Source organism: Mirounga leonina, unplaced genomic scaffold (genome assembly GCF_011800145.1).
Source record: "Mirounga leonina isolate KUSES-001 unplaced genomic scaffold, KU_Mleo_1.0 Mir_180, whole genome shotgun sequence".
Classification (NCBI taxonomy): Eukaryota; Metazoa; Chordata; class Mammalia; order Carnivora; family Phocidae; genus Mirounga; species Mirounga leonina.
Genome location: NW_023270469.1, coordinates 13,582,263 through 13,593,160, shown reverse-complemented (window position 1 = coordinate 13,593,160; position 10,898 = coordinate 13,582,263). Strand labels below are relative to the sequence as shown.

The 10,898-nt window shown below is 53.1% G+C and overlaps 1 protein-coding gene and 1 non-coding gene across 2 annotated transcripts; one reads left to right on the top strand and one right to left on the bottom strand.

Annotated features, from left to right (window-relative positions):
• The first annotated feature begins 516 nt into the window (after positions 1–516).
• On the top strand, positions 517–4,137 carry TLE7 (TLE family member 7). Its single transcript, XM_035025318.1, is given in 9 exon segments — positions 517–827; positions 969–991; positions 1,169–1,227; positions 1,592–1,804; positions 1,916–2,157; positions 2,357–2,498; positions 2,610–2,763; positions 3,584–3,657; positions 3,956–4,137. Coding segments are annotated over 9 exon segments (1,323 nt in total). The 3' UTR covers positions 4,061–4,137.
• A 4,730-nt stretch (positions 4,138–8,867) lies between these two features.
• Positions 8,868–8,940, bottom strand: TRNAM-CAU. Its single transcript has one exon. It is a non-coding gene; the product is annotated as a tRNA-Met (tRNA).
• Between the last annotated feature and the right edge of the window lie 1,958 nt (positions 8,941–10,898).

Sequence of the window (10,898 nt, the reverse complement as noted above, 5' to 3'; positions counted from 1 at the left end):
TTGCTCCATCCAAACGGAACCTCGTGTTCGCATGACGCCTCTGGGTTCTTCCACGCTGCGCCCCCAAGGCAGGGAAAGAGCCTGTGACGTGTGTGTGGTTTCCCGTTGCCCCTTGTTCACACTGGGGATGAGTCCTCAGTGGAGAGGTGTACTGCTGGACTAGAGGGGGACTTTGATTTTGTAGGACTGGAAATGCCCTCTGTATGTCTGGAAGGAAAAACATAACACCTGCTACTAACATCTCAAAACGTCTGTGCGACACTTTTACCCTTAACACCCTCACTGCCAACATTTAGGATAAACATTGGTCAGCAACCAATCTTTTGAATCCTCTCGCCAACAGAGGTGTTCTCAGACCCGTGCAAATAGATCCTAAACAGTGCACATCTGTGTATCTGCATCTGTTTTCTCCTGCTGCAGGGGCTTAGGATGAATTGGTTGACCAGGCGCAGTTTGATGGGCTCCGTTCTCCAGCCCTAGAACCGGGTGGCTCAGGGTCGTCACTGATGTGAGAACATGAGTAGAGAGAAGGAAGAGGCTTTGTTTAGTATACTCCGTATTTATGATGAACCAGAGGAGAGGAGGAACGTGCCAGAAAGCTCTGGCATTTCCTCCCAGCATGAGCATCAAGCATAGTCCCAACCGGAGGGGGTGTATGGGATGTCCCAGCAGCCCCCGGGTTCCCCGACATAGCATGGCCTAGTTTATCAGGAGATGAGCGCTGGGACCCTGCAGCAGTGGGTCCTCCAGACTCTAGGCAGATCTGAGCTCCAGGCCAGTTGTTTCCCCCAGGAGGAGCCACAAGCGACAGCAGAGCTGGGCCCCAGGTAGGTCTCCCTTGAACCAGACTGGTGGTGGGAGGGGGGAGCTCTCTCTGGGAGAGGGGATCCTAGCACAGAGCTCTCCAGATCACACTGAATCTCCCCACTCGCCCCGCTCCCACCCCTGCTCCTGTCCATGTGTCATAGCTTCCTGCCAGGACCCGAGTTTGGTAAGTCCCAGCTGGGACGCGTGGGCAGGGAAAGTGGCAACCCAAGGCTGGGCCTCGGATGGGGGACAAGGCGTGAGGCCTGGTGTCGGGGAAAGCAGCCTTCCCCTTGAATCCTGCGGTTCTGTTGCTGTCGGCCTCCCTCTCTGTGAGCGGGTGGGCATTGATCTTTCCTTGCAGGCCGGCCTTGCCCTTTGCCTGCGCCTAGGGAAGAGGTCTGGTCGTTCCTCGGGGCAATGGTAAGTGTCCTATTGTTTCTGCACTTGGGATCTTTGCCTTCCCCGCTACCCCCCAAAGTAAGGAAAGGGGAGGGCATGCAGTGTGTCCCTCTCTCTCCCATAGGGGGTGGCTGTCCTGCAGCTCCCTGCTTCCTTGGAACTCGGCTCCCGGCTCTCACCGCCACCGTGCAGGGCCTTCGGCTCACGGTGTCACCTCTTCTAGAGCTGTGTCCGGGGCGGGGGCGGCACTCTGAGCCGGGCGCTGCTCTTACTGCTGGCGAGCAGCGTTGTCTCAGGACGTTGGGTGAAGAGTTAGGAATTCAGTTAGAGGACCGGGCGGGCGGTCACCCGTGGACGATGGGCACCCGCTTTCTTCTCTCTGCAGCCGCCAGTTCCGGATGAAGCCGTGGTCAGGCAGAGGGTCCCCTGGAGGTGCTGGAAGGTTGGCAGGCTCCGCCATGGAAAGAAAGTCCATGCTGTTGCCATCAGCGGCTCGACTCACCACGTGTACACGTGTGGCCACGGCTACATTAAGGTCTGGGATGAGAGCGCTCTGCATGCCTGCAACAAGGCCCCGCAGGCCCGGCTGGACTTGCAGGTGTGGGGGGGTGTTCGGGGAGGGCTGGGGGAACCCCAACGTGACCTCTGTCGTGGGACTCGGAGCCCGGGCCTCAAGCAGGTGATGTGAGGGTGGGAACTGTTCCTGCAGGACCATCAGAACTGCGTCCTTGCCTGCAAGCTGTTCCCCGACGGGCAGCGCCTCATCACTGGGGCTCTGTCCCGGAACCTGACGCTGTGGGATCTGGCACCCACACCCCGTGTCGGGGCACAGCTGGCCTCCACGGGCCCCATGTGCTATTCCCTGGCGCTCTCCTCCAATGCCCAGATCTGCTTGGCTTGTTTCAAAGGATTTGTCGAGATTTGGGATTTGCAGAACCAAATCTTGATCAGGTACGACCCAGGGGAGGGCTGGACAGTGAGGCCTTTGGGAAGGCTTGTGTGCCTTTCTGGACCTCTCTTGCGCCTCTGTGCAGTAGGACTAGGTGAGTCCGTGTGGAGAAGAGATGTGGGGGACTACTGGGGGCTTCCTGGGCCCGAAACGTCCCGGTGGTTAGCCAGCGCGTGAACCTCTGAGTTCTTTTCCCGCCAGGAAGCATGAGGTCCCCGAATATGGGTCCCGCTGTGTGGACATCGCAGGCAGTAAGTTCTGGACAGGAGGAGAAGACACCAGACTATATTCCTGGGACCTGAGGTGCTACCAGAGGCTGCAGCAGCACGAATTACGGCCAGAGGTGTCTGGGCAGCCACCAGGGGGCTGAGGGTGGTCCCCGTGGTGGGGGGCCGAGAGGGCTTGAATGACGGGGTGGGCAGCTTGGAGCGCTGACTCCGGTCCTTCCCAACAGATCCTCAGCATTACCCACGACCCCAGTGAGGAGTGGGTGCTAGTCGGCCTGAGGACAAGCAATATCATCATTCTCCACACGCACCGCAGGGAGAAGTTTAAGGCAGTCCTTCATAAATATGTCAACCACCACAACCTCCAGTTTGCCTCCTGTGGTGAGTGGAAGCCAGGCGACCCCTCTAGGCGTCCTGTCCCACCCCGGGATGTCTGCTCTGCAGAGTCGGGCCCAGCCTTGTTCCAGGCTCTGTTCCTCTCTCTTGAGCCCCAAGCCCGGCCAAGTGGGGACACAGGTGTCTGTGTCCCTCCCGCTCTCACCTCTGCACCCCCGCCCGCCTTGCCCCCCGCTGCCTCTCCCTCTGTGGCCTGGCACCCTGCCTGTCTTCTGTCCCCGTCCCTCTCCTCTCTGGCTCTCTCTGTAACGGTGCCTTCTTACACAGAAGAGCAGCCTGGAGACACAGGCAGGCAGAAGAGGCACGCAGCCCCATCTGATTGTCCTTTTGAGGCACAAAGCCCCATCTGATTGTCCTTTTGAGGCACGAAGCCCCATCTGATTGTCCTTTTGTGCAGTGATACTGAGCACCATCCTGAGTGTGGCAGGAGGATAGAGCCAGGGGAGGGAATGGTTGGGCTCTTGGCTCGGATTTTTTTTTTTTTTAAGATTTTATTTATTTATTTGAGAGAGAGAGAATGAGAGACAGAGAGCACGAGAGGGAAGAGGGTCAGAGGGAGAAGCAGACCCCCCGCCGAGCAGGGAGCCTGATGCGGGACTCGATCCCGGGACTCCAGGATCATGACCTGAGCCGAAGGCAGACGCTTAACCATCTGAGCCACCCAGGCGCCCTTGGCTCAGATTTTTATAGATGGGCACGCTGAGCCAGAGGAAGAGCTGCTCTTTTCCTAGTCACCTTGGGAATGGAGCTGGGACTGGAATGCAAGCTTGGTCTCTGGCCTCCCCACCTGCCTTTCCTTTGCCAGGGAGCTATTTTGTGACCGCACTGGACGAGGCGATCCACTGCATAGCTGCACCTTCTCTGCAAAGGTTGTTTCAGGTATTGGGAGGAGGGATGTGCAAACCCAGGCTCTCGGAGCTCAGACCCAGATCCCAGTGGGCCTGCCAGAAAATACCTCTGGGGTGGTATCTGGGTCCATTTACTAGATCCAGGGGAATGAGGACTCAAGGTTCTGTGACTTCACAGGCTCCACCGTGAGCCCTGAGACCTGCCCCGTTGTCTCCAGACCGAGCCCTAGGTCTGTCCTTACCCTTAAAACAGCCCCAAGTGAGGCCTTCATCTGTGGCCCATGCCTGGCCCCTGCCTGTGGTCACTCTTCTAGCCTCCTTCCCTGTAGGTAGAGGAGCCTACGGATGTCCTGTGTTGTGATGTGTCTTCTGACAACCAGTATCTGGTCACGGGCTCCGAGAACAGTGCCACGGTTTACCAGCTCTTGTACTGAAGTTTGCGTGCCGTGTTCCTGCTGGTGAAGACCCAGAGGAGGCCGGCAGGCTGAGGGGAGGGCAGCCTCCGCGGCCCCAATAGCATTGCCTGACCCTTGGTGGCCGGGCCTCTGTCCATTCCCTCCCCCCAGGACACGCCTCGCCTGTGTGCGCAGGTTTTTATGATACGGCGTAGGGGTTTTTCCTCTGTTAGTATTCTTACCACTGATTTCTGGGTTTGGGTGGGGAAACTTGCCTTTATAATTAACAAAATAGAAGAGCAAAAACCAAAATGGCCTGATCATGTGGTCAGTTTTTTCAAAGAACAAACTCCTCGTGATGGATTGCTTAGATCCCCCTCAGGAAGGAATTTTACACCAGGCTTAGGTTTTGTTTGTAAGTGTAGACCACCAACACTCCATTCCTGACCCAGGTTAAGACTCCATGAGCTGGTCTAACCATATCCTGGGGAAGGGCTCGTGCACGCTCTCTCGCGTGCACTTTCTCTCTCTCTCTCTCTCTCTCAGCTGCTGCTTGAGGATATCTGGCTTTATTTGAGTCTTTGGAAGGCCTGATTTTCATTCTGGCATTCTGTGATATTCTGTCTGGCCCTCTCGAGGTAGAAAAAGCCCAGCTCCTGAAATCAAGCCATGGAGGCCTGCTTCCTTGTCCTTGCCCATTCTGCCTCCTCTTTGCTTGGTGTTGGCACAGCTGAGACAGCTAAAGTTGGTAGCTTAGGGTTGTCCCTGGGAGGAGGCGCAAAGCCAGGGACCAAGTGTGCCATCCTGTGCACCGAGATACGGTCAGGTACCTAGTTCCTGCCGATGGATCATGAGTGAGGAATGAGCCTCGTTCCTGGACCAAGGCTAAAGGAGTAGGGGACATCCCCTCCAGGTTCTCGGTCTCCTACCAGCTCAAGGTGAGAAGGTGGAGGCCCTGGGGCATTGCAGGGCCATGAGGTGGAAGCATCCACTGGGCAAGACACAAACTTATAACAAGTGTCCACTTACAGATGAATGGACAAGCAAAATGTGATGTATCTGTAATATGCACACACACAAAGGAATGTATGATTCAGCCTTTAAAAGGAAGGAAATTCTGATACCTGCTGCAACAGGGATGAACCCTGAAGACCTTGTAGGAAGTGAAAGGAGCCAGTCACAGAAGGACAAATACTGTGATTCTACTCCTACGAGGTCCTTCGATCACTCAGAGAGACAGACAGCAGAAGGGTGGTTACAGGGAGCTGAGGGAGAGAGAGAAATGGGAGGTTAGTGTTTGATGGGGACCGAGTCTCACTTTGGCAAGGTGATAAGGATTCTGGAGATGGTGGTCATGGGGCCACAGCAGCGTGGGCGTACTCAATGCCACTGAGCATTGAGGTACAGGTGTACCTCAAGGTGGTTAAGATGGTGTAAGTTCTGTTATGTGTATTTTACACAATTAAACCAACAGCTAGGGAATTACAAAGATCAAGTTCAGAATAGTGGTAATCTCTGGGAAGCGAGGGAGGGAGAGAAACTGGGTCGTAAAGTGACAAAAAGGGAGCTTTAACTCCATCTGCAGTGTTTATTTCTCCAAAAATAAAGTTTATCAGAATAAAAAATGAGCACCTCGGGGAGACCATCAAGAAAGGGGACAGACAACCCACAGAAGGGGAGAGGATATTTGCAAATCCTATGTCTGGTAAGGGACTTCTACCCAAAATATATAAAGAATCCTTATAACTCAACAGTAAAGAGAAAAGTAAACCAATTGTCCAAGGGGCGAAGGATTTGAATATACATATCTCCAAAGAAGATACACAGATGGCCAGTAAGCACAGGAAGGGATGCTCACCATCACTGAGGAAAATGCAAATCAAATCCACAACGAAATACCACGTCACACCTGCTAGGATGGCTGGAATAAAATAGACAACAGCAAGTATTGGTAAGGATGGGGAGAAATTGGAACCCCAAACGGTGCAGCTGCTTTGAAAAACAGTTCGTAGCTCAAAATGTTCAACCTAGAGTTAGCATGGGACCCAGCAGTCCCACCCTTAGGCACGTGTCCGAGAGAACTGAAAGAAGAAAAAAGCATGTAAGTGGGGCGGCAGTAACCGGAGTGATAAAAGAATTCCAAAATTTTTTGCTGGAAAAAAGGTAAAAGTCCTCAGGTGCTGGGCTGGCTTAGTCCACAGAGCACACCACTCTTGATCTCTTAGGGTTGTGAGTTCAAGCCCCACGTTGGGCGTAGAGATTACTTTAAAAAAAAAAAGGTGAAAGTCCCAGTTAATAGTAGTCTTCATAAGTCAAGTAGTAGCATTGGAATTTCCAGATTAATTACTAAAAGAATATTAAGGGTACAGTTTCCAGATAGAGGGAAAATGCTGGCACAATGGAACATAATATATTTTTTTAAAGATTTTATTTATTTGACAGAGAGAGGCACAGTGAGAGAGGGAACCCAAGCAGGGGAAGTGGGAGAGGGAGAAGCAGCCTTCCTGCCTAGCAGGGAGCCCGATGTGGGGCTCGATCCCAGGACCCTGGGATCATGACCTCAGCTGTGGGATCATGACCTCAGCCAAAGGCAGACGCTTAACTGACTGAGCCACCCAGGTGCCCCTTAATTAACTAGAATTTAAATAAAAACAGGCAGAACAAAAAGGGAAACCTTACAGGTTTGGCAGGCAGTAGATTCAGGGGCGCCTGGGTAGCTCAGTCGTTAGGCGTCTGCCTTTGGCTCAGGCCCTGATCCTAGGGTCTTGGGATCAAGCCCTGCATCAGGCTCCCTGCTCAGCGGGAAGCCTGCTTCTCCCTCTCCTGCTCCCCCTGCTTGTGTTCCTTCTCTCGCTGTCTCTCTCTGTCAAATAAATAAATAAAATCTTTAAAAATAAAATAAAATGGTAGATTTAAATCTAAACATACCAATAAATTATATTAAATATAAATAGAGTAAATATTCCTATTAATCTATAGAGGTTATATGACTGGGTTAAAAATACCTCAAATATATGTGTTTAAAAGATATATATATATTTAAAGATTTTGTCAGAGAGCACAAGCAGGGGGATCAGCAGGCTTCTCGCTGAGGAAGGAGCCCGATGCAGGACTCGATCTGAAGGGAGATGCTTAACTGACTGAGCCACACAGGTGCCCCTAAAAGAGACATTAAAACAAGGATACAGAAAGTATGAAACTCATAGAAAAAAATGCTTCTACACACTAAATCAAAGCAAGCTGATACTATATTACTATTAGACCACATGTAGTGTAAAATTAAAAGCAGTATTTGCAAAAAAGGTGAACACTTCGTAAGTGTTCAATTCCCAAGGTACAAGAATTCTATGCTTTATGCATTTATTAATGTAGGCTCAAAATATATACAAATTGACAAATCTATTAATAACCAACAGTTGAAACAGACAAAAAAAATAACATTTAAAAAAAGAACACAGCAGATGAACATTAGTAGGAAACATATAGTTCAATGCATACAACCAGTACAGAATACGTATTTTTTCCCCACATACACAAAAAGCATTTACAAAACACGACCATACACTGAGCTATACACTTCAGAGGATTTAATTCTTACAGAATATATTCTATGACCAGGGTGCCTGGCTGGCTTGGTTGGTAGAGCATGTGATTCTTGATCTCAGGGTGTTGAGTTCAAGCCCCTCCGTGGTGTACAGCTTACTTTAAAAATTAAAAAGAAGTAAAAACATATAACGTATATAGAATAAAAAAAATACATTTTATTGATGTGAAGAACAAAGGCAAAAGAAATGTAGATAAAATTAAATTTCCTTATAACTTGTAGCCCATTGACAAATACTTGAGACAGGCAGAGTAAGACGTTCCTCCAGGAATTCCCAACTGTTTTACTGTCAATGCTTTGCCAGAGGGAAAAAACACCTTGGCTCGACGCTCTCTGGGCCTCCAGGATCCTGTAAGTCTTCTTTAACATACGAAAAATCCTTTTGGAAACTTCCTTTGTCTTTACCTCCGCCAACTCCAAAGTGGATCATCAACTGCTGCTCACAATCCCACTGCAGCTCTTTTCTGCCCATGAGTCCTGCTCCGGGGCTATAAAAAAAACCTCAGCTTTTTGCACCAAGAACCTCTCAAGAATTCTTCTTTGACCGTTGGTTCGGGAACCCCACTTCAAACCACATCGCTATGACTACAACGCAACCAATTAAGATAGAAATGAATAATAAAACCCAGAAATTTCCCTATTTCGGAAAATAAGAAATATACTTGCAAAGAATCGGAAACTGAATCACAACGTGATTGGAAGCTACTGTAAACCGAATAAGCAAAACTTGCAGCGTTCAGCTACAGCTGTGCGTAGAGCGAGGCCTCGCCAGGGCAGCGCCCCACCTCGCCGTCCTGGGCCACGTGGGGGGCCCGCGCTGCCCGCCCAGGTTGCCCCCCACTCCTCGGCCGGCTCTGGGGCGGAGCGAGGGTACAGCCTCTGGAGACAGCCAAAAGGAACGTGGAGCCACGGTCTTGCTCCGAGTAGAGAAGTTGGGGTAAAGGGAAGGGGTCCCGGAGAAGCGCTTCCGCAGCTGCCGCAAAAGCAAGCGCAGCGCTCGGCGACGCTCGGCCCATCTCCCCGCAGTCGCGCCAACACGGCGCGTTTTCTCACTTACGGCTTTTCCTTCTTGGCGGCGGCGCCGCGCGCCTTCCTCCGGCCTGCGTTCCTGCTGCGGGGGGCTCCCTGCTGCGGGGGACGTGCGTTCCTCCGTCGCGGGCGTCCCGCTACCGGGAGGGCTTCCGAGCCCCCTCGCTGCAAGTCTTTCTGCACGCACCGCCGTGGAGCGCGGCAAAACAGCCGTGCCCTCTCTGAGGCTCGAACTCAGGACCTTCAGATTATGAGACTGACGCGCTGCCCACTGCGCCAAGAGGGCCGCTGGGAGCGGGCTCTTCTTTACCAGTGAAGGGAAGGGCCTACGGCCCCTTCCGCCTGAGCCGCTTCCGCGCGCCTGTCGCTCCCTGCAGCGACCCGGGGGTCCCTGCCCCGCAGCGGGCCCCACGCCGTTGGATGTACAGACACGGGGGCAAGGAGGGTCGGCCTTGGGAGAAGAGCGGTCTCCGCGGAGAGAACGCGCGCCGAGCCCCGCAGCCCCGCAGCCCCGCGCCGACCCGGCCCGAGCAGGGGCGCGCCGGGCAGGTGCACAGGCTCCGAGGGTGACCCCACCCGCGCGCTCGGGCACTCGGAAGGCGCGCGCCTGACTCGGGCGCAGGGCAGGTGAGAGGGGCCCTCCGAGCCCACGCGTCAGTCCTGATGGCGGGGAGGTGGGAGGGAGGACAGGCTCGCGGTGCTGACCGGCTGAGACAGAGGCTGGAGGGGGCGGCAGCGGCTGCGGGTGGGCGGCAGGGGGCGCCCCTGAGTATGGGGGTGGGTAGGGCCCTGGTAGCAGGCGGGGCGGGGGACGGAGTGGGATGCCGGAGAGAGAGGGGCTGAGGGGCTGAGAACTGTTTGGGGCGTGAGGTCCTGGTCCTGGATTAGGGGTGGGAGTGAGGTAGCGGAAGGGAGAGAAAATTCCAGAAGACTCTGGGGAGGTGAATTCAGTAGGAAAGCGCAGGGAAGAAACTATGGTTACCTTGGACTTGTCAGTTTATTAGACTCTCTATTTTTGTATTTTTTCCCCAAAATTTGCTCCCTTATTACCTATAGGGGCATCTCATCTCGAAGGGCAGAAGACTGGCGCCACTCCCCCAAGCAGGGTTTTAAATTTCATTGTAATAAGAATGTAGGGTGGATAGATGGGTGGATGGGCTGAACATACAACCCTCTCTAGGAAGGCATTCCTTCCTTATTACTTTTTTTTTTTTTCTCCCTCTTCCTTTATTCCTGCAGGGAAATTTCTGTTGCAGATGCCCAGAGGGATGGCTCCCAAGGAATCGTTTACCTGTCCCATTTACCTGGCGAGTATTACAGGTAAGAAGACTACGTTGGACTTCTCAGCTTCTTCACTCCCCAGCTCTTGTGGAATTCTTGCTTTCGCCACAGTAACAATATATTTTCATATCTGGTGGGACAAGCCCCTTCCCCCTCCTTGCGCCTTTAAGGGTTTTGGTGCTCCATTGGAAACAGGTTTCAGGTCATCTCTCGTACCACACAGTTCACACTGATTCCCTCTTACTTCCCTGGATTTCCAGATTGTTCTCAGTTCCCTATGTGTCAGTCTTGCCACCCTCTCTTGGGGTGTTCTGTGATCCAGGGACAGGATCTGGGCCACCCCTAAGTACAGCATATTCACAAGGATGGGTGGCGGGGGCTCTGGGCCCCACCCCAAGCCCTCTCTGATGCCATCTCCTGCCCAGACTCAGAGGTGACCGGAGAGTGTGCAGTGAGCAAGGAGCACTGCATGGAGAGTCACCGGCTTGGGTTTGGTTTCCTCTCAGCCACTACCCAGCCTTGACTTTGTGGCTTCCCCTCCCTTTCATCCTGGGGTGGCACAAATTCTGCCCCAAGAATAGGAGGCAGAGTCTGACAGCTGGAGGGGTTTTCAGGCGCTGTCAGAGCTGTGAAGCCAGAGTTCCCTCTACCTCTCCCACCTTGAGAAGCTGCAGAGGGAAGGACACGGTTTGTTCTAGGAATCTCTCTCTCTAGATACATTTGGCGAGGTGTCCCCGCGCCCAATGTTGAGTCGTTTCTCACTGTCCTTTAGGGGACATAGCCATCAGGGCCCTGCAATGATAAGGCCGACCCTCAGCCTCCCAGCCAGACGAGATGAACTGTCCTGCCGAACCATCTAGGGCCTTCCTGCCTTCCTCCTGTCTGCCCGCTCCTCCTAATCTGCTTCCTGGGCTCCTCCTGCACAGCGGCCTGAAACTAGCAGAGATGTTTCTCTCTCTCCGT